Source organism: Strigops habroptila, chromosome 8 (assembly GCF_004027225.2).
Source record: "Strigops habroptila isolate Jane chromosome 8, bStrHab1.2.pri, whole genome shotgun sequence".
In the NCBI taxonomy this organism is placed as follows: Eukaryota; Metazoa; Chordata; class Aves; order Psittaciformes; family Psittacidae; genus Strigops; species Strigops habroptila.
The window spans coordinates 39,802,229-39,826,664 of record NC_044284.2 but is presented as its reverse complement, the minus strand read 5'-3'; the positions used below and the strand labels follow the sequence as shown (position 1 = coordinate 39,826,664).

The 24,436-nt window shown below is 36.6% G+C and overlaps 1 protein-coding gene across 3 annotated transcripts in view; it reads right to left on the bottom strand.

Moving 5' to 3' along the window:
- The window catches only part of RABGAP1L (RAB GTPase activating protein 1 like), a 252,449-nt gene that overhangs the window by 187,686 nt on the left and 40,327 nt on the right, over positions 1-24,436 (bottom strand). For all 3 annotated transcript variants that reach the window (XM_030493475.1, XM_030493474.1, XM_030493476.1), the window contains 5 exons: positions 22,716-22,782; positions 21,135-21,237; positions 20,362-20,528; positions 15,072-15,216; positions 1,319-1,412 (listed from right to left, as the gene is read on the bottom strand). In XM_030493475.1, the coding sequence (XP_030349335.1) occupies positions 1,319-1,412; positions 15,072-15,216; positions 20,362-20,528; positions 21,135-21,237; positions 22,716-22,782 (576 nt within the window). The remainder of the gene's footprint in view (positions 1-1,318; positions 1,413-15,071; positions 15,217-20,361; positions 20,529-21,134; positions 21,238-22,715; positions 22,783-24,436) is intronic.

Sequence of the window (24,436 nt, the reverse complement as noted above, 5' to 3'; positions counted from 1 at the left end):
TACCATTTTCCAATGTAAATGCAACACAGATTGAAATAAACCTGCCAAAATCATTGTTGGCTTTGAGGTGCAAGATATAAAATTGTAAACAATTTATAAAGTCTCTCTTGGGATGTCCTTTAGAACAGGCTTTGGAAAGCTCTAAACAGCTCCAGAGCACATCTGTTTACAGCCTTCTCAGGTGACAAAAACACACTTTATAGGGAGCAACTGACTTATGCACTTTTCCTCTGTGTGTGAATATTTCTACAATCATTCCATTAAATATTTGTGCTTCCCAAGAGATCTTTCTTGGGTGACAAAATAGTTAAAACAAGCAGGAGGGAAGGGTTTCATTAAGCTCAATAAAATCTTGTGATGTCTTCATTTACTAACCTCCACATAAGATCTCCATTAAAGATGAGGTCAGCAGTAAGAGGCCATGTTTCTCCAAAGCTACAAAGCGGCCAAGTAAAGGGGGGAACTGCCCAAATAAATCCTTCAAATGTTTTTCAGCTCTCTTTTTGAAGTTAGGAAAAGAAAATTTTGCCAATTCCAGATTAAGGGCCTCCAATTATTTTTGTCTCAGGCAGCAGAAGCTATTACTTACAAAGGCAAAACTGAGTAAGTGGTTCTGGCATTTGCTAATAGCGTAAGGTCTCCTAGAGATAGCAAATACACAGACTTTTTCCTATCTTGGCAAAGCATATGCTGTTACTGAAGCACTTTATTAAAACCATAGAAATAACACTTCTGAGAACATACTCTAGGGTTACAAATAGCCTTCATTTTACTCTCCAACAGTAGCAGTTTCAGTGAGGATCACAGTCTTTCTAGAATTCCTTTTCCAGTACCTACATATATCCCATTTAAATAAATAAATAAACAGCGTTTGTAAAAAAATCATTCAATTAAACATGCATGAGCAAGCACCAGTGGCTTACACAGGGCAGATTAGAGTTGCTCTGTCTTTTCTACTCTAGCACAAAAAAGCACTGACTTTCATGACAGCTTAACATCCAGCCACAAGGAACACAGGTGGCCAGAAAGTTCTTCATTTGAAGACAGACCTGCAGCGTGAGCATACATAGACACATTCTCAAACACTGAATGAAACAAGACTTTTGCAGACACTGTGGGAGAAATTTGTCAAATAACTGGAAGTTAAAATAAGAGGACTTACCAGTCACTTTTAAAGTGACAATTCAATGTGTTTTGTATTTTAGTTTTTAAACTGTGTAAGCTGAAGAATTTCAAACCTCCTGCTAAGAGCATATAGTCTCATAAAACAAAGAAAAGGTTAGTATTTAAAATCTAAATTTAAGAAATAAAGCATTACCATCTCCCCAGTAATTCTCCCCAGGAATACAAAATCTTCTCAGGACAATCCTTTGACACATCACCAGTGCCACTGGAGAGTTCATTATCACTCTCTGCAAAAAAAAAAAAAAAAAGGAAAAAAAGAAAAGGGGGGGGGGAGAAAAAAAATAAAACCTAAAGCATGCACAGGTTTACCAAAGAGAACAGACATTAAAGATGCATACATACAGGTCTCAGACAAATTCTTCTCATATATCAGTTTTAAAAACATAAAATGACATGGAAAATATTAGTGGAACCAAAAAGAATGTTTAGCAGACTTGACAAAACAAGTGTATTAATAAAGTTACCATAAAGTTTAAAAGAACGAGACTAGGGAATAGTTCACAGCACCGTTAAGGAAAAAGGGCTGGGATCTAGAAAAGCATTATGTGAGAAATGATTTGAGACTGTCAATTATCCATTTCAATGAAATTTCACAATGCAGTATTATCTAAAAGACACATCCACTCCCGACTTCACATAAAGAGAACTCTCATTTAAAGTATAGCACATAATGCTGCTTCATTACACTGCATCCCTTGGGTGTCATTCTGCTCCCATGCGATACTCTGATATCAAGAAGCCTACTCAGAGCCACAAAATATTTTTAATGAAACAAATTCATGGATGAGCAGCAAAAACAACACTGTGACATTTAAGGTCATATTGCATGTAACAGAAAAGAATGCTTCAAATGGAAAAGAAACCTCATAAGTATTAATAATAAAACACTTATGAAGGGATACATGTCATTATACGGCTAATACACAAAACCAGAAGGGATAATGTGGGCCTGGGATAGCATGCTCAAGTAACTATCCAATTTCCAAGGGTCTTACGAGTCTATGCAGCTGGCCACAGTAAGTTGACCAGTCTAACTCTTTTGAGCAGCTCCTCACATGAACATGGTTTTGCAGTTATTTGGACTTTTCTCAGTTTTACCTGAATAAAATGCCGCTAAAAATTGAAGATGAGTACAATTTCAACAATCCCAAACATTGACAGGGCTCCAACTCTCAGCATCTTTACTACACAACCTAAACACAACCTAAAAAGAGACATGGCAACAGCCCCATTATCCTCAGAAGCCTCTGAAGCTATGGACAGTTTAGATGTTAGAAGGTCTCCAAGGTTGCCTTCTCCTATAAACTGAGCTGTCTCAAGAAGCTAAAATAGAACAAAAAAGGAGGACCAAAACTACATCTGCTTCCAAAATCCCTTAGATAATCTCTTAACACCACTCAGTCACATCTGGTTGTTGGCCTAATATTTTTAATTCCTCAGGTACATTTAACACTTCACCTCCAACTTTATGTAGACAATAGTAGTAGTTCAGGTAGAAGAGGGTCTTCAGTACTTGAACAATGATCCTCTTAAGCCTTCACCCCTGTCACCCTCACTTCAATTACACATTTCTAATTTATAGCTCAGCAATTATCAAATATAAGGCATTAATAAAAATATCATCAGTGCTTGAATTTGACAACGGACTGTGAGGACAAAGATACATACTGTATTTCAAGGACAATTAACATGCTGCCCTGAGAGAAGAGAGAAGCTTATCAGAAATCTCTTTGTATTTCAAATTGTACATTAGATTAGCAAAACCCTTTGAAAAGACTGAAGGACTATAGTGCATCTCTATAAGAGCTACTGGTGAAAATATACACGAACCTTGCAGACTGACAAAATCGATAAAGATGAATAAAATCCCCAACCAGAGTAAAACTTTTAAAAATGAAGTTACACTGAATGCTTTCAGGAACAAAGCACCCTAGTTGTTATCTGATCCAAACCTGAGTTTGCCAAGAAATATTAACATCAGACAAAAGAAACAAACCCCTTCTTTTCTCACTACACTGGTATTCTATGCAAAATTCTTCGAAGTTCTTAAGATCAGTGTTACATAACATATGTACTCCAGCAAGATGTATCACAAAGCTACAGTGCTTCGTCCCTGAAAATTCTTTCATCTGGAAGGCTTATCAACATTTGGAATGTATTATTCAGTTATATGTCAGAAAATCACAGGCCTTAATTAGAAATGCCATATGCTCCCTTTCAAAAGATGCTAACGTCAAACTTCAAAATGGAACAGGGCAAAGAGAGCATAAACAGCTTTAAAAATACCTACTTTGTTTCCACTCTAAAGACTATTTACCTATTCTGACCTGTGTAAGCACTTAGGTATAAATTAACGAGAGGGGAGAAAAAAAAATATTTTCATATATATAAAAAAAAAGAGGCTGTGGGAGGGACATTAAACTGTAGATGTTCTTCTGAGGTGCACTTACATACTTCTTTTGCTTATCTTCCACCTTTTACAGCATTTATAAGCCAGCAGCATTAGCCACAGCATGATTTTATCCATACTTATTCTGCTGGGAATGCCACAGATCCCTTCCTCTAAATGTACTGTGTACTTCTCTCTTCCTCCTGTACTTGCCCTGGCCTATCAGAACCTATTAACTGGACAACAAAACTTATGCCTCATCAGAATGAGAGGAGGACTGGAGACATCTCAAGGAAGCAAACCTGAGATGCTGGGCTGTAAATGTGTGTGCACACAAGTAGCCTTTAACAGTACTTACAGATAACAGTACACCACTTGGGTTATTTGTTTGCTTGGAACTGCAATGTGATTAACAAAATTCACAAAAAGCTCACAAAAAAGCTTTGTGGATGCCTCACAAACGAAATCCCTGAATTCAGAGTCTCTGTTTAAAGCAAGCCTGAAGGATCACACTTAGCCAGCCAGCATCTAAACAGCAAGCATCACTCCGCATGGCATCAGCACAGAATCACATAATACTCCGGGCTGGAAGACACCTCAGGAGATCATCTAGTCCAGTCTCCTACTCCAAGCAGCTCTAGTTACATCAGGTCTCAGGCACCAGTGTGGGTAACTCAATCCCAGATAGTGGTGGCTGAGATAGAGTTAATTTTCTTCACAGTAGATAGGCTGGGGCTATCTTCTGGATTTGTGCTGGAAACAGTATTGATAACACAGGGATGCTTTAGTTACTGCTGAAGAGTGCTTACAGAGTCGAGGCCTTTTCTGCTTCTTACACCACTCCACCAGTGAGTAGGCTGGGGGTGCACATGAGGGAGGAGTGAGTGAGTCCCTGCCTGGTGATTTATTGCTAGCTGGGATTAAAACACAACAGGAGGGTACTCTTGAACACGTTCAAGAAAGGTACCCAGGTCCCTCTGAGTAGGAGCCCAGATCCTAAGCATTATCAACCACTCCCCCCAATTTGCTGTTGTCCACAAACCTGCTAAGGGTGCACTCGGTCCAATCACACAGGTTATTAATAAAGACATTTAATAGCACTGATCCCAATACTGATTCCTGAAAGATACCACTACTTGCTGGCTGCCAGCTGGACTATGCACCATTGTTTGAGTCTTTCCTCCCAGCAATCCAGCCAACCTTCCAACCACATTATTTTTCACTTAGTCAGTCCCTATCTCATTGATTCAATAAGAAGGACTCTATGTGACATGGTGTTGGGAGTCCCTGCTCAAGATATACAGCATCCACCACCCATCTCTTGTCCACAGCACTGGTCACCTTGCCACAGAAAGTAGTGAGGTTGGTCACAATGATTTGCCCTTCATAAATCTATGCTGGCTGTTCCAAATGACCTTGTTTGTCCTTCACATGTTTAGAAAACTACTTTTGGGAGTATTTGCTCCATAACCAGTCCCATGAACTGAGGTTAGACTGACCTGGAACCTCCTTCTGGCCCAATAACATTTGCTTTTCTCTTTTGTACATTTGCCATTTGCATGAGATAAATACTGAAGCCTGTACAGATATGACTTGGGTTGGGGGAGGATCTCTGGATGACAGATTTTGTATATAGTCTGTTTTATTAGCCTACCTATAGCCAAACATATGTGTAAAAAGTGGTCTCTCTCAAAAATCTATAGGGACATTCAAGAAGAAACTAAGAAAGAATGAAACTAACTGAAAAAAAGCTTGACAGACTATTGGATATACTTAATTTTGTGCCTGCTCCATTTAGAAACACTCATTACATAAATTATTCAGTATATGAGCAGACTATTTAGAATAGGACACAAAAGAGTTGTATTTTCAGTGGCCCAGCGCTAACATTTATTATGTAACAATATTCTATTGACTAGCCTCAAGTATAACTTTCCCCCCTTCTTTAGGAAACAGACTCCAACTCAAAGCAGTATGACTGCTGGTATGAAAAAGCTCTTAGCACTTTAGCAGCACCTTTAACAAAATAAACTATGGCTCATTATTCTTGGTAACCAATATTTGGAAAATGCTTCCCAAAGCAGCCCATCTTCCATGTAGCAGAGGCATCTCTTCGGATTTAGTCTGATCCAAAATAGCCTGAAAGGCTGTTTTGAGTGTAAAACAAAACTTTTAGAATTATAACAATTACTTTTATATGAAATGGCAATAAAGTTATTTTGGGCCAGTGGACATATGTTTGGGTTTTCTGTTTGGTTGGTTGGTCATTTGGGGTTTTTTTTTTACAATAAAGTACTTGTAACTGGTGAAGTGTTGCAGAAGACCACCCTATGCAGTAAGATGGCTGTACACATTTGAAGCTCTGCAATACCACGAGGGGTTCTAACTATCTCCCAAGATAGCAGCAGAGTGATTAAGATGAGCCTTATGAGACAGCTCCACTAGTTACTGAATTCTTACTTATTGAAATAGTCTTACTTTTAAACTTGACTGAAGAGAACACAGGTCTTGATCATATAGTCCCTTGCAGATATTTGGCTAGCCTAACCCTACAAGCCTCCAGTTACTCCCCCTGAGCAGTTCATTCCAAGGACTTCATTACTCTTACTCCATGGACTATATCTCTTAGTTAGAACCTAATTCTTCCTACCTGCAATTTAATTTTCTTCTCCCAAGCAATTTTAGCACATATCCCTTTAAAAAAAATAAATAATAAAAACCCACACCAAGAAAAACCCAAACAAAAACAAACAAAAAAAAACCCAACACCCAAAGCCTTCTCTTTCTTCTCTAAACTCTTCTTCTATCCTCAAAGGACATATTCTCCAGACTTCCACCATTTCTGACTTTTCGTCCAATTGGTCTTGATAAGAGGCGTTGAAACAAAATACTGAGGCATCAAGTTTTTAAAACAGAAAAAATATGCACACAGTAACTCTGAATTATAAGCAAATACCCCACAGTAGGAAACAAAAACCAAAACCAAACAAACCAAAAAACCACACCGCCACCAAAAAACAGAAGGAAAAAAAAAAAAACAACCACCAGAAAAAACATAACACAGAGACACCAAAATCTTGGCCTCATCTTTCCCCACATTTATTCTTAACAGCACAAGGCTATCAAATACAGAACATGGAGCACGCTTAGAGGATAACACTAGTATTCACAGCAGCACAAGTTGTGCAAAGACTGTAACAAAAAACACTGTGAAAGACCAACTCAGAAAAAGTCAAATGGCACAGATCCTCCTCTCTCTGAGGAAGTACTTTACAGACTCTTTCGAAAGAAGTAATCAACTAGTGGTTTTAATCTTCTTGGGCTTACAATGAAAGAAAGGGTTTGATTTTTTTTGAGAGTGGGGTTTTTTGAATTGGCCTTTTTTTGGTTGTTGTTTGCATCTTGCTGTACATTTTTTCCTTTAAACAATACTCCCTTCATTCATATTTAACACCAGCTAAATATAGCTATGCAGCCATTTTTCCAGCAGGTTCAGTTCTCCTTAAAGAGATCTACTAGATTACTACATCACCAAAAATATGACAATTCCTCAGAAGTCAAACTCATTTGTCAGTTAACAAAAAAGGCAAATAAGGCAGAAAACCATATTGTTAGTTCAGACAGTTCAAGCATAAAAGTAAGTAAGTGAAGTACATCCTACAATGAGTAGAAAGCATGAATATGGCAGATAAAAATGAGCAGGTGAGATTTGAGCACCGATGTGAAGAAAAGGATTTTTAATGAGTTTAAATTGAGAAGTTGTTACACGTGAAATAAAGAGTAGGTGGAATTGAAAAATAATATAGTTGCAGCAGCCTAAAGGAGAAGGAAATTAGGTCATGAAGACAGGTGGGAACAGAATTGGAATATTTCAAAAATAAGAAGTTTGATTTTTATGTAGGAGAAGAACAAAAATGAAGGGGGAGCTGAACTTGGCAGCATATTATCAGGGCAACAAGACGCAGACGTTACTGACATGGAATCATTCCATACATGCTAGATAAAAGAGGATTGTGAGAAAAGAGGAAATTAGAGTATGAACTATAGGTTTGCCAGGAAAGATAAGAGTGAAACAAAGTTTAAGTCATGAAATTCATTCCAGTATTAAATAAGGCAGATTTTCAGAAAGGCCCAACTTTTCAGTGGATTACAAAATATTTTGATGAACACTAAAAGATTTCAAAATGCCTTCCATATGATATATTTATGAAATTACAATCCTCAGCACATTTTCTAATTTAGAGGGAAGAGCAATAATCAGCAGAAAAATATGGATTGATGAATATGAACAAAGACAACTTGCAGTGAACTCTGCTCACAACAACCTGCTGTTTAGATGCAAGTTATGTAATTAACTCGAAGAAAAAAAATAATTTCGCAGCTACGTAAGTACATATAAAGGGAGCAAAACCAAAAAAGATACCCAAATTCTTCACCAGAAGCAAACCAGTAACAGCAAAAAAATCGTGATCTTATTCTGTTTTATGAATTTTAAGATATTTTTCACTTACAATCATTCAAGCAAAACCTAAATGCTGATGAATCTCAAGAATTTTATTACCTTCCAAACAGTTTGCAAATTTAATTGCATCTCTACATAAGTGAAAATCTACATCTCAAAAAAACCTTACATTTGATATACACTGAAAGAGGGTGGAACAGCATGTTGATTAGATTAGATGATGTCTGTCTTTCACTCACTGCATACGATAACGGTTTTCACACATCTTATAAAGAAGTCTGCAAAATTTCTCACAGGACCCACTCTTCTACTTTGAAACAATCCTGTTGGCTGTGTTAAATGGGTAGCCAAATTGTCTTTTTTTTAATACAACAAAAATTCTACATTTAAAAACATATCTTAATTCTATGTATAGTTTCTACACAGGCCCTGCATTACTGTCATCTTAAACAGGAATCATTTAAAAAGTCACAAAAATAAACTTTAACTGTGCATCCAAATCTGAGTGTAAAAACATGAGCAGAGATGATTCTACCCTCGAGTAGTGAACATACAAGTGAGCCACCATGACATATCTAAATGTGATGTACAAATGCTTAAAGCTGAATAGAAGAGTGGAGAAAAATTATCACTTCAGTTCAGTAGTTTTGCTCCCACATAGATGACAAAGCCAACTAAATGCTGCACAGCGGCGGTATTCTTATAAACACAAACATCTTCCACACGTACTGTGCTGTCTGAAAACTGACATCTTTGAGAACACGCCAGAAAATCAAATTTGAGATGTTGTCATAATTCTAAAGCAATGGAATTCTTTACTCAGTATTTGTATTTACAAATGTGTAGATTAGCATCTACTGCCATATTTGATATAATCAAATAAAAAAAAAAAAAGGGCAACATTAGAAACACATAAAAATGATGTATTTCCTAGCATTTTACCAAGGCAGTATGCAAGGCACTTTGATTATAAAATACTTAGAATTAACAAAATACTAGAAAGCTAATGACCAAAACTAAAAAAAGAAGAATCTCACTTTAAGGTTAATAATTATTAGTAAGAAGTTGGGGAGAACACTTTGTTAAGAAATGACTTTTTAATCATCTTTATATAAATTATATAAAGGTGGTTAAGTAAGATTTATTTTTTGAATTATATGAAACGTGAAATTATGTAAGCATAGTAGACGCCGCTTCAGGTCACAAAAAATATGGCACTCATGACTGAAACCTGAAAAGGTCCTCTAGCAATAGCAAGTTCTAATTCCTAATAAGCCAACAGGATTGCAAATCCTTCTTCGAATTACTTTCAAACTTCCACACTGTTTATAGGCCGACAAGTAAAAGACAATCACTACTCAAATAAAGAACCCAAAACATTCAAAATAATCCGCAATTGCGTGTAGATAAGATGCAAACACAAATTTATGTTCATATATTACTGAAGAGTGTCTATTTTGAAAAGTGTCTATTTTGCACTATAATCTGAAGTGGTTTTATGTAAATTGTAAAAAAAGGATTGAAATCCAAGAAATATATTTCACCTACGTACTCAAGGAATTGAAAACTCCCTTAACTTGAAAGTAATTTTTCCCATCATTCTGGAAGAATAAACCAAAGCTGTCAACAGATTTCCATGGAGTATTCATGAACCCCAGGCCACAATTATGGAATTATATTTTGCCTTGAACTTCACGAAGTCAGTGTAAGCAACAGATTTTATGAAAGAATCCCTATCTATGATGTCTACCTAGACGCACCCTGCAGGAGTGTCTTGTGGACACTGGAGAAGAAGAGGGGAACACAATAGCTCAGACTAAGTCACATTTCTTCGAGGGCCTAGCCTGCAAACCTAGCTTATAAATGAACTCCAGCAGCAATCTGGTTTACAGGACAGGAAAGAATCTGAGGCCCAGGCAGGTGACCTTCCCTATAAAACTGGAACAGGAGCAAAATTTAAATTCTCCAATTTTCCATTTCATTTACAACCCTGCAATTTCATTAAATGCTTCGTAACCCACAGAAGTGCTTCCAATTCGAAACATTTCAAACACTTGCCTTTTAACAGAAAGGCCATACTTGCATGACCAAATTTAAATACAACTATAACTATCAACAAGAACTGCTACCATTCAGCACTTATTAAAAAAATGTCTTCTGCACTCAGTATTTCTGTTTTTATATACTGAGGAAGGGATCATATTCTCTCTGGCAGCACAGTAATAGCTGCAGAAGTCAACTGAGTGCATTTATTTTATGATTTTTAGTAACAAAAGTTAACTTGTAAGGCATGAAAATAATCCAATGCGAGAGAATGGATAGTAGAGTCCATAAAATGACATCAGGCTCATCAGGAATACTTTCTTTTCATTTGGAAGCTACAGATCTGCATTCTTCAGAAGCGCTTATATTTTAAAACTCATCCTGGCAATTGCGGAACTGCAGCAAAGGGCTCTTGTCTGAAGACAGCCACTAGCCAAATGACCTCAGGAATTTAGATTTATAACATTTTAGTTCATTTTTAATGGAGATGGCAAAAAGATTCCCATACAGATTTAACTGATCATGGTTAGGACCCTCCGCCATTACTCTGTACTGGATTAAAGTAGCAAACAGTTCCTATGAGTTACATCAAGTTATTTTTAATTCGGATAAAAATGCAGAGTTGACTATTTCCACACTACCAATGTCATTCTTCTCACTAAGTCATCCTTATTTATTCACACTGTCCCTCTTCGTATTCACACTATCCCTCATCGTAAACCCCTATTTTATCACAAAATACTCTCGATAGCTCTATTGACTCCTGTATCACCACTTCCTTTACTATCGTGCTTTTCTGAATCCTGTAAACAGCCTCTGCCCACCCACAACATTTGACACAGTATCCTGATTTAGTCTGGCTGATCATCTTCGATCATTTAGTATTGCCCACTCCTTATCTATTGTACGCATCACTTTTTGTGCTGTCCAGTACACTCAGACTTTTTGGATGCTTTCAGGGTCCTTTCATCGCTATTTTCATTGTCAAATTTCACCATCTCTCCACTGAATTTCCATACCTCTTATTTTTTTTCTATTTTATCTCTTTCTTTTTGTTCTTACGAGTTAAGACAGCTGGAGAGAACACAGAAATAGTTTTACCCTAAGATTGCTTTTTCTTTTGCTGCTCTTTCTTACTCCTACAGCTTCATACTTAAATCTAATTTCTTCTTACTAAATGCCAATAACTAAACACCAAACACATTTCAACAGGATTCTTTTTCATTTAAGACCACTGTTTGTGGAGCAGTATCCACTATGCTGTCAACTACATCCCTGCTCAGTTCCTAGCAGTCGGAAAAGTACTATCTAAATCATCATGAAACCAACTGTTGCAATAAATAAAAACACAAACCCAAACAGTTCTGCATTCCTGGAAGTCATCTGAGAGTGTTCTAGAGGCAATCTGCAACTCACACTCAGAAAACTCTTTCTGGAGACTTGCTAGGCATGTTATCTTTTACCTATCATGAATCGCCTGTTTCAGAATGTCCACCAAACATCCTGTGATTACTCTGCAGGCAATTTATGGATTGGAACAAGAGTGAGTAACCACACACTCAGGACCACATGAAGAAAAAATAAAAATCTTCAACTCAGTTACAATCAGTTTAAAGACTACTTTCTGTTTTTAAACAGAATTGCTTCCACTTATAGCGATCCTTAACCTTCTAACATTATTCTGATTCAAGAAGAAACTCACATGGCGTTATTTAGTATTCTCCTGAAATGTTATATTAAAAAAAAGGATTAAAAAATTAGAGCCAAAAAAAGTTATCATTTCATGTATGGTCTAAGCAAGCACTGCTGCTAGAAGAAGACAACTTGTTCTTCCCCTTCTCCTTTGTTATTTGTTTCTAGGACTGCATTCTCCTTGCAAAAGCTTCTGGAAAGCAAATTTCTCCAACCCTTAGGCTCATACGTGCAACTGGCCACTTTATCCTGCCATAGAATGACACTACAATAAAAATGCTCTGTGCAGCTTTGTCTTTTTTCACTCACGCAGGATATCAACCATCACTTCTGTTACATGTTCTCACTCTTAATGCTGCAAAAAGAAGAAAGATTAGTTCAACCAATTGTGCTCTGCACCTTGTTATAAGGTTCTACCCAAAATTAAATATTAGCAGTGACCTTTTTGCTTGTTGACAAAAATTTTATACTTAAATTCACTTTATCTGAAACCTTTACAGGAAGTGTAAGATTTTCCTCATTATATATTTTAATATTTTAAAGTTATATTCTGGAATAGAAAACTTCTTATCAAGGAGTATATTTTACATCCTAGGTTTTGACAAGAAATCATTAATATTAACTCTATTTTAAAAATTATTATCTCCAAAGCAAGGAACCTTACATGACTGCGTTGCCAGAAATATCTATTACAATATTAATAATTTAAAAAAGGAGAGATCTTTCAGATCAACCTCACTTTAAGTAACTACTGCACAATCTTTGCAAAGGTCTTATTTTTTTATATAGCTGTTCAGATGAAAAATAAAGCTAAAGTGGGAAAAGACTATTAAAAAGCTAAGTATGTTATTTAGGGAATGTATCTCGATTTTCTATATAGAGTTGCTGCACATTTCAAAGGGACTACGCCTAACTCTAGTATACTAATTATTTTAAATCATTATTGCAGGGGGCAGGAATCATGTTTGACCCTTCATTAAAACAAAAAGAACAAGAATATTAGAAAAAATGCCTTCTTATGAACATCTTTATTCATATACTCATGGCATAAGACATCCCACTGAGCTGTGTGTATGCACACACAGAGAGTACACAGAAATCAGGTTAGGTGCAGACGAGGCATGCGTTCTTATACAAATGAAACTGCAATGTATAGTGCTTCTGAAGTAAATTAAGTAATATTCTGTGGACATGCAGGATATATATGAAGATATAACAAAAATAAGAGAGAACAGATAATAATCCTCAGTATCTGTAATGGGAACACCAGCCTCTGGCCTATGAAATAGTGAAGTCCTTATAATGCACACCTGCCTTAATCAGGTTGCAAGCAGAAAAAAACCCTATATGGCCAGGCCATCCTTAACGTTAAAGAAAACAAAAAGCCTTCTTCCAAGCCTAAGACAAGACATTGTAAACTCAAGGGGATTTTTTTCCATCATCATAATTAGTACCCTGAAAAGAAAAAGAAAGAAAAAGAATGAAGAGATTTATTTAGAACAACTGCAAATGACTCATTTAACCTGTATATCCACCAGGATAGATAACTTCTAGGCAGATAACTCTAAATGCAGTTTCCATGAGAACAGATTCACATCATGGTATTTTTAATGTCTTCTCTTAGGAAGTAATCTACATTTAAAATATGCAAACTAGCATTAGGAAGGAAACTAAACCAAAGTTAAACTTAAGTTCATACCCCAGTGGAATACTTTTCCTCTATAATAAAGCCATTCTATAATAGTACCAAGAGGACAATATCCAAATTGTTATTAATTGTGCTATATTTATCAGCTTCTGGAACAGTGCTTTACTCTTCCCAGTAAGAAGCAATATAAAAAAAAGTAGTCAAGTCATTACTTGGACCCTATCCTACCAAACAAGCTCCAGAAAACATTCTGACTACACAACTCAAATATCCAGCAAGGAGAACACTACCCACAGATGTTAAACTACTCCACACTGAACCACGAGACCCAAAGGTCAAATTAAAATAATTCTTGCTATGAACAGTAAAGCAATCTCAAACAGCAATTAAATTTAAAAGCTCCCTTAGAGAAAATAGTATTTTTTACTATTAAGAAGTGGTACTTGATACAAAGGAAGGAATAATCAATGCCCATCCCATTCCCTCCCAGGAATCGGTAGAGGGTTTTCAGTTCACCAGCGAGCACTTGGCTGTGGGTTTTGTAAGCCTGGTGTCACCTGGGTATAAGCGGGTTTTTTGTCTGCAAGTGGAAAAGAGTAACCATGTAACCATACCTGTCTGCTCCTGACTGTTTTAATCACAGGGTTCTGATTTGTGTTGCATAAACTAATATCCACCTACTTACGTATAAGTAAGAATCAAGAAGGAATTTTTCCTCTGTAAGTGAGCCTTTATATAGCATTCAGAGAACAGTGCCAGAAATCTGAGGAATAACTTTGTAAAACTATCACAAGTTCTGGTCAGATACCCAGATCAAAAATGGCACACAGAAAGCTTATTCTGAATTCTGAATGCTATAGGCTAACCTTCAGAGTACAAAAGGATGACAGCAGATCAAGGGCCTTCAGAAAAAACAAAAATCAAACAAACAAAAACTACCACCACCACCAAAAAAAAAAACCCTAACACAACCCCACATCCCCACCCCCCACCCCTCCAAAAAAAAAACCCAACAAAATGCCAATGGGGAAGACACTGAGATACTATTAGCTTCAGAAGGAACAAATACTCTGGGTCTATGAACAGCAGCAATTCCCAACATGATGCCCAACTGAACCAGGAGATATTTTGATAAGACCTAATTATAAATGAGGTAAAACAAATCACATGCTAAGCAGACAGTTTGGGGGTGAAGAAATTCCCCATATGAGTCTGAGATTTATTTTTTTTTAATTTGCAAAAAGGCACTTAAAGCCTGCCATTTCAAAGTCCATTTCAATGCTGTCCTTCAGCAGCACTTTCAAGGCAAATGGCTTCCGATCAGAAGAAAAACCCTCTAGAAAAGGTTTTCTATCTTGTTACCAGAGCACAAGTGCATCAGTAACACATATTGAAGCACACATTAAAATGGACATGCATTGCCTGCTGCTGCTACTGGAAGGACTCCAAATTGGTAAATGTGAAGAAATCCAAACTGGTTTGTAAAAATGCCATTACTGAAGAACCACTGCTAATAGAAAATTAGGTGTGATCTTTTTGTCCAAAGCAGCTGTATTTCTAATAAGCACAAACAGGAAGAATTCATGAGCAAGTTAACAGCAGAAATATAACAACAGTATCTTTGGGAACTATAAGTGATCTTTTATCCTTACCTTCTTCTGCCTCATCCTCCTGGGATGATACAGGCCCTCCTCCACTTGTTGGGCTGACCAATTCTTCCTCTCTTGCAGATTCTCTTTGTAGACTGACAACTTCATAAATTGCATCCCCAGCATTTGTATGGCTTTTTCCTTCAGACTAAAATAAAATACATGTATGTATTAGATCCCTGCTGTTGATAAATACAGTTCTAACAGCATGCCAAAAGCAGACCCAAACACATACAAAGAAATCTCCTACCAAGGCTAAACAACAGTTTGGGCAAGACTCCCTCAGTTTTCTTTGCAATGGCACCTGTAGACTGACAGTTATTGACAGCTCTGTTTCTCTAAGTTTTACAGGTAGAAAATATAAATAAAACTGCTGCCTCTTAACAGCCACCTTAAGTATTGTTCAGAATGATGATAAAAGAAGCTTTCCAATTTAAATAGCTATAATGAGATGAGGTCAGAGAGAAACCGCAGCAAAAGAGGAGAGCACAAACAAGAAAAATATTGGAGTAACTGACATGACAGAAACAGGAATCGAATGCCCGGGGCAGGGAGGGTGTGGGGGAAATAATGGCAAGAGGTTTTAGCAGGTAAAAACATGACTACAGAAGAAACAAAATCTCATGCTTTTTGAAAGACTAGATTGTGAAAAGCCCCTTGTAGTGTACTACTCCTTTCAACAGAGAAATGTATTGACTGTACCTAGCTATAAAATTTGTGTTTGTAGCCTAAATTTTATTTATTTCTTACTTGTATGTATGTGCATGTATGTGCCTTTGTGCGCACTCCTGTACAAACCATGAATATTTGTCAACCTAACAGTTCATTTAACTTGGAAATTTGAGCACAATATCTGTAACTATATATATAATTTGACGTCAGAATATTTTCAGTGAAAATGTTGGGTGGTTTTTTTTTTTCCTGTAAAAGCAGTTTTTCTTCCAAATCTGCCTCTTTAGGGATCTGATAACTTTCCTGGTAAACTACCTCAAAGGTTGTGGGGCAGGGTGAACTTGTTTGTTTTCTTTTTATTTCAGGGTGGAAAAGTTCAGAGTTTAGCCTAAGTCTTTCATGTTCAATGGACTTCCACATGACAAAGAAGTTAGTTGCCTATACATTAAGCACTGGATACAAGGTTGCAATTTAAAATAAAAGGAGTATTAGTTTCTCCTCTGAGTTACAGTTCTGAACACTATTATTATTCATTGACATACAGTGATAAATATATTTGTAGAGAATTGTATAAAGCTGCAAACTAATGATTATATTAAATGAATCAGCCCAAAAATGTTGTGCTATTTTCGGTTTTGTGCATCTTGCCTAATCAGTTAAAATAATTTTTTGAACGTATTAAAAACATCAATTAACCATGAAAAAGAAAAGGAACATTTCAGTAACAGAATATTCAATGTTTTGGAGGAAAAAAAAAAAAACAACCCAAACAAACACAAACAAAATTATTATAAAGTTAGAAGGCTCCGTGACACCTTTGCTGGAGATACACATGAACTGCTAACCACCACATGCAATTTCAACCAGCTGGTGAAATTACAGACGGGTAGCTTAAATAGCGACTGCTTGGACTACACAATATAAATGACTTAATACTGAGAAGACTTTACTACTGTATTTTAGAGTAATCATTCAGATCTGCTTCCTTTAAAGCTGATACTCCATAGAAGCAATGGCTCCAGTTATCGGTCAGTTGTGCTGACTGACTTCTCATGAAGTGAGCTTAATGAACTTCACCCTGCATTTTGTAACATTTAGCAGGATGATATTAGAGTCACGATCCCTGTTTTATTCTCACGGAACCCCATTATCAAGTAATTACAAAGTACTTGGTTAAATCAGCCAAGTATTGATGCCATTAATATTATCAACCATCAGTACCTATAGCTTTTATTTTTGAGGAAATAATGCATGAGGTACTATGGATTTTGTTGTATGTTACAAGAATTACACATCTTCAGCTCCTTGCACATGTTCTGGTTAACTGCAAAACCCATATCTATAAAATGAAAATAATTTGGTTATTTGTTTTTACTGAAGCACGAATTTGCTATGTACAGGAATCCACCTCTACAAGGATCATGTTCTAATGACAAAAATGCGCATGAGTAACACAGCAAGACAGATACAACAATCCTAAACCGCACAGCATCCTGCATTTATGTCATTGCTCATATCTGACTTCACTTCCCCAATCTCAGTTCAGACTATTAAATCTATCTGAATCCTTCCTCAGAAAAGTTATGATTTTCCTCTGTCAATACAGAGAGGTCTCATTTACCCCTTGCAGGAAATGCCATTTCATTGCTTGGTTTCTTTTGGAACAACATTAATGGATGCTTCCTTACTGGAACGGGCACCTTGCTGAGATAGCCCAAGTCTAAAGTTTCCTGCCAAGGGCTCTGCATGCTAGAACTCAGAACTAGGCAGACTGCATACATGAATTTCTCACCAACAGTCAAACACGCTACATTTGCACAATGACCGACAGCGTTATTGTCATGATTTTCCATCAGCAGGAAACCACAGGCTTCATTGTCCTGGACAGAGAAGCCATCTATCTTTGGAGGTGAGGCTTTTGATATTAACCCACTGTTACGTCCTCTAGTTACATTCTGTTCTATTCCCTAGAATCTACTTATGCTCAACTGCTTTCCCAAGAAGTTCGTAAATGGATAACTCCAATGCCATCTGCAAAGCTACTTTCTAAAGAGTAAGAGTGAGGTACAGTGTCTGTCAGAGGTATCAGCAGAAAAAGCTATCGCAATACAAACTACCCAACTGATAATTGCTTAACTAAAGACTCGCTGCAAGCCAACCAGAGAGATCCCATCACCTGCAATCAGAACTTAATCTTGCAGAAAAATTATAAATATTTAGAGGATTCCTTTCCCAAAAATCTTCAGAACAGCTCCTCAGAATTTTACAGCAGGAAGAAACACGTGTGTTTCTTCAGGGAGGCGAGGCACATGTATGTTTGTCACATTATAAGGGGTGAGAAAGAAAAAAAGCAAGCATCCATATAATTAAAAATGGTACAGTTGTAAGTGATTTAAAAAGAAAGCTTAACTGATTAAGATAAGTATCAAACAGCTGAGAATGTAACATTTTCAAATCTATTTTCTTTAAATTCAAAATGTAGATATTCTCAGCATTTGCATGTAACAGTTGGTTTTATCAGATTTTCTCAAATTCTAAGTTGCCGTGCTAATCTCTAGAAGAAATACAGAAACAGCATTGGATGAGATTTATTTACTCAAAGTGTTAAACAGTGGCACTTTTGCCATCTAATATCAACATAGCAGTTTTTTTCCCCATGCAAAGATGACAACTCAAATATTCATATTAGGCTCAGTAAAATTAAATCAGTGCTCTTTGGTTTCATTAGTCAAAGATGATGGACCACTATATTCCAATGCAAATAGTACAGTTACCCTCTACTGTTCACTTTTTGAACCAACACCACAAGTCTTTGGAGAAAGCAGGTCAACAGGCACTGCAGGAGCCTGCAGTTGCACATCATACTACAATGATAACTGGCAGACAAACATATTTTAAATGGAAGAGACTTTAGCATTCTACTCAACAGATAACTATCCAACAAACATTACTAGATGAGATGGCTATATCATCTCTCAGTGCTTGAGGAAGAAATAAATGCACGTTAATCACACAAGCACAGGACTGGGAAAGCTAACAAAGGGAATACGCAATTATGCATTAAGCTTCATCTTACCCACATCCTCCTCCCCCCACCCCGCAGAATCCAGCAGCGTTCGTACAACTTGACTTAAAACCCAAACTCCAAGGGACTGACAAACTGAAATACTTTAGAGAAAACAGTTTGCTAAAAATGGTTATTTCTTTCCTGTTACTTGAGTATTTTGTAAGGTTACAATCGCACACAAGAAATCACACAAACAATGCTAATTTAATAAATCATTGCATCAATAATGCCCTTAGCCCCACATTTCATAAAGCTCTGAGGCAGTGAAGGACAAGAATGTAGTTCATTTTATACCCTCATCAGCAACCACAAGTGTGAAAGCCTGGCAACTTCTCCATGCAGCAGAACTTCCTTTTCCAGATAATCTTATTCCAAACTTCTCTTTTTAAAAACACAGAGAAATCTACTTTCTCAGGTAGTTTGAAAAAAATTATAGTAATAGTCTAACAATTTTAAACCTCTGCATTAGGTTCCTTTGCCTTTAATGGATTATATTCTTACAGCCGCTTACCTTCACATTTTGAACCTTAGTAGTCAGGATTCCCCTTTGTTACATATTAACTGATTTTACAGTGAACAATTAAAGAATCATTTCCCAATTTTACCAGTCAAATAAACGTGCTTTAGATGTCTGCACACAGGTGAGATTGCATGAAATAACAGAGAATTCAATAGGTAGGTTGAAAATTGTTTAAGCCCACAAAGCCAATGACTTATGACTCATTTTGGCCGAGTTTACAAAGTCTGCTGGGTTTGGCTGGGATAGAATTAATTAATTTTCTTCATAGTAGCTACTATGGGACGACGTTTGGATTTGTGCTGGAAACTGCGTTGATAACACAGGGATGTGTTAGTACTGCTGAGCAGTCCTTACACGCAGTCAAGGCCTTTTCTGCCTCCCACCCCACCCCACCAGCAAGTTAGCTAGGGGTGCACGAGGAGTTAGGAGGGGACACAGCCAGGACAGCTGACCCCCACTGACCAAAGGGATATCCCAGACCATATGACGTCATGCTCAGCATATAAAGCTGTGGAAGAAGATGGGGGTGGCAGGACGACACTTTCAGACTGATGGCATTTCTCTTCCCAAGTAACCTTTACATGTGATGTAGGCCTGCTCTCCTGGGGATGGCTGAACACCTGCCTGCTGATGGGAAGTTGTGAATTAATTCCTTGTTCTGCTTTGCTTGCATGTGTGACTTTTGTTTTACTTATTTATTAAATTGTCTTTATTTCAACCCACAAGTTCTCCCTTTTGCAGCTGCCTGATGACTAGTTGCCAGGTGGGGTTAAACCATGACACAAAGGCATTGAACATTTATACATGCTACTTAACCGTCATGCATTTAAGCATCTCAGAAATAAATAGTTAAAAGAAAAAACTGCTGAAGTGCAGGTGCCACGTTGTAAAGACCAAATTAAGACAGACAAATAAAATGCTCCCAGCACTGATTTTTCTTAAAAAAGAAAAAAAAACCACCACCACAACACCAAAAACACCCAAAAAAACCCCCAAACAAACAAACAAAAAAACCCCAAACAAACATGCATTACCTGTTTTAATTTCATATAAAAAGTTTCTGTGAAGGTTTTTCTGCTGAAGTACCAGAAACGTTCATTGGCAGGATACACACGCACAACAGTCTCCAGCAAAAAACGAACTGGCTCTACTATTTCAGTAACAACCATATCTACTGCCACAGTCATGAATACACGTTTATCTAAAACACAAAAATAAATCACATACAGAAAAATTAGTCAAAGTTCAAACTTCTCAAAAGAATGAGAGAAGTAAACTGTTGTTCAAACTGAAAACCCTTTTTATGTAGTTATTACTATTGCACCCATTCTATTTATCCGAGTTCTACACCCTACGTGCCTGCTGCAGAGAATGAGAGTATACATTAAACAGTGTTCCAAGTAACCCTGGTAACTTTTCGAAACAAAGACAATATGTAATCTATTTGCAAACAACTCACCTCAAAACTAAAAGAAAGAGAATAGCAATGCCTACTATTTATACTGGTTTGCTAAGTACGGAAGGTGCAAACCAACTTCTGCATGCTTTGGACCAAAAAGTCCCAATAACCAGGGAATAAGGACAAAAGCCCCAAACATTAATTTAACATCTCCAGATAAGCAATACACAGTTCTATGAACAATTATTCACATTCTATATCCAGTATTTTACACAGAACAGCTCCTAGCCACGGGCTTTCAGAGCATAATGGTATAAATACTCGATATATGTACCATTATTCCCAGGAGAAAACACATACACCAAACCCATGCCAGGTAAAACAAATTTACAAATTAGATTAAATTACCTTTAGGAGTTTCCTCATTAAGTACTAGAAACATGGGTGCATTAGGATTCCACATTCCAGTAATTACGTAAGCCTTCCCATCAGAACTCTTTCCCATGGATTCCTAAAAATAAAAACATACAGGATTCTATTAACAGCCATGCTTTGAGATCAAAGAGATTGAGTATGGGAGGGAAAACAGTTTTAGGAACTTCAGAGTAAGATTGTGTTCGCTCTAGCAAATGGAGTCAAAATAAAGAATATGAAATAATCAATTGAGAAAGGTTATAGGGAAATGGAAGAGAAAGAAGAAATGTTAGGAGGAGAAACATTATATAAGAAACTGAAGACAAGATAGTTTATCAAGTTGGGGGGGGGGGGTATGCTTATTATAAGCACGAAAGCATTGTGGGATGTCTGCCACTCTACTTTCCGAGCAGCTGAGATGAGCTATTACTAGCACAAGGCAAGTACATGCTTCCTCATGTTTTCTGGGACAGTTTCGAATGATCCAACAGGCCTGTATAGTAGCCTCTTTATAGATGAAAGGAGACTGACATTCCTACTCTACAATCTAATTTGTGGTAGAGCAGCAAGAGTGGCTAAGTTCTCGAGATTTAAATAGGGAGAAAAGAGGTTTAAAGGAAAACACGAATTTATATGTCTATGCTATAGCCAAGAAATGAACTAATAAGCCATTACAATCCACTGGTTAAATGTGCTTGAAATGTAAACACAGATAAAATTGTAGATGGAGGAAAGACAGGAATTCAAATACATAGTCCATAAAGTAAAAAGGTATTATATAGATTTATAGAAGCCAATTGATCATGCCGTATACTCACTATGTTAAATTTCTAATCAAAAAATAAAAATGGAAAATTGGAACTAGTGACAGCAAATAGAGGTAGATACAAACAGACAATAAAGAGTTTGACAAGAGAACAAAATACTGACAGCTAGAATCATCTACATGAGTAAAGAAACGGACTAGGAAAAACTGGGATTACTGTTTAGCTGTAAAATCCCTGACTGGTTATCTCACGCACTTCTTGACTTGAAAATGGCGGTATTCTTATCAAATACATGGAAGAAAATTGATATTATCACAGAAAGTATAATATTATTTTGTAGTTCTCTTAGAAGCAACTCGTAAGAAATGAAGACTATAAAAGTGAATACTTCAAACTCTGAGCAAGAATTTAAATTTAAATGAAGGAAATAAAGGCAAAGTTTCCAGTGTCCTTGAAAAGTAAGACCACTTCCCCAGTGCTCACATATAAAAAAAATAATCATTTGCTCTAGGCGACATGCTTCACACAATACAGAAAGCTTAGTTATTTTTAACAACCGCCTGTCAACTGACCTAATCAGTGGTTCACCAACTGAACAAAAAACAGATGCCACAGATTTGGACATTAACTGAAATGTTTTGTCCACTGTATGTAACAAGCTCATTCCTAGTTTCAAGATATAAACCCCAGGATTTAAGAAGTAACAAACAAAACCAAACAGATAAGAGTTTGTTTTGTTGGGTTTTGTTTGCTTTTTTTTTAAAATCACCTCTACCTTACTAAACAGGTTATTAGAGCTAAGTATTACCATGTCTAGTAAATGCATGTCACTGTTCTTCACATTTCGTCCAGGGCTTAGTAGCATCCCAAAGCATCTGTCGAGTTTACATGAGAGAGAGATTAGCTTTCCAAAATACAAAAGTATTTTCTTGAACACAATAGCACAGCCACCTACTGCTTCTAATTTAAAGAAAAACTTTCTTATCATTTTTTTTTGGTGTTATGGCAATGCTCAGGAAACATCACAATGTGTATTATAGAAATGACAATGAAATTATTTTCCAGAATGAAGATGACAGAAGTTAGTGTCTGACCAGTGAACAATTCTTCTTAAAGACAATTGATAATATGGAGTTTGAAGATGTCAACAGTTCCTATACATTAGTGATGAAGATTGGCAAGAGGAAATTCACTTTCTCACCAGACCATTTTAAAAATGGTTTTCATACAATCATATAAAATGTTACAAATTCACCCTTCTGTCATCCATAATATCACTGGTGTAAAACAATGAGCACCACTATGGGCTGGTAAAGGAAAAAAAAAAAAGGGGGGAAGAAAAAAAAAGAAAAATAATAAAAAGAAAAAAATTCTTAAAACATTCAGACTTCTGAACTTCCTCAATCCTGAAGGCACAAATCCAGGTCTGAAGTTTCTGCAAATCATCTCTATCTTTCTCCTTGAAAAAACTCCATTACGAATTTAAAAATACCAAACAGAATTATGTATTTGGAACAGAAGCTGCAAGCCATTTTGCAAAGACTTTTAAAAATGTTTGACCTCAAATGAGAAAAAAATAATAAAATAAAAAAAAACCCAAAACAAACCAAAACCCAAAAAAATCAAACCCAAACCACCTCAAAAGCAATCATGAAATGTTATGGAAAATTGAGTTTGTATTTCAGAAGGGTTTGCTTCGAGAATTTTTCTTCTGTACAGCTCAGTTCTTTAATTCAATTCTCTAATATAATCAGACATACCAGTTTTTATCACTGACTCTCAGAACAATGTTAATCAAAAGCAATCTCTACAAGCAATCTGACCCTAACTTCTACCCAAAAAAGGGCCAACTTGAACCGGGTTGCCCAGGGCTTTGCCAGTCAAGTCCTGAACACCTTCGAGAACAGAATGAATGATCTCTTCCTGTTCCAATGCTCCATTTATACTGACAACCACTGACCTAATTCACAGGAATTTCCAGTGAAGGAACTTGTGTCCATTGACTCTAATCCTAGCGCTCCACACCTCCAAGAAGAGTCTAGCTCCATCTCCTCTGTACCCTTCCACCAGGCATCTGAATGCACCAGGAAGAGCCCCCCGTTTCCATGTTCTCTAAGTCTGAACAAAAGCAGTTCTGTCATCTGGGCAACCCACTTACCCAAATGAAAATTTACATTTTTCAACAAACATAAATTGTAAGAGATTACTTGAACATTCATAGGTTAGCAATGAAGATACAATAGTTTCACAGCTTTCAGGCAAACAGACTGTATCATGAGCAAAGATAATAGCAACTATCATTTTGGAAATACTATTAACTGTAAAAGTCTTAAAATAAGCAATTACTGCACCACCTAGTAAGTTTGCCTTTATTATGTTTGGGTATATGATTTTCATTTTCTACCTCATTACACTTAAACAGTAACTTGCATCCACAATTCTATTTTTCCTTCTCCACATTCTCCCTATTAGAATCTTAAAAAACAAAGTGGTAAATAAAACAGTAGACAACAATTTTGCTTTATCTAT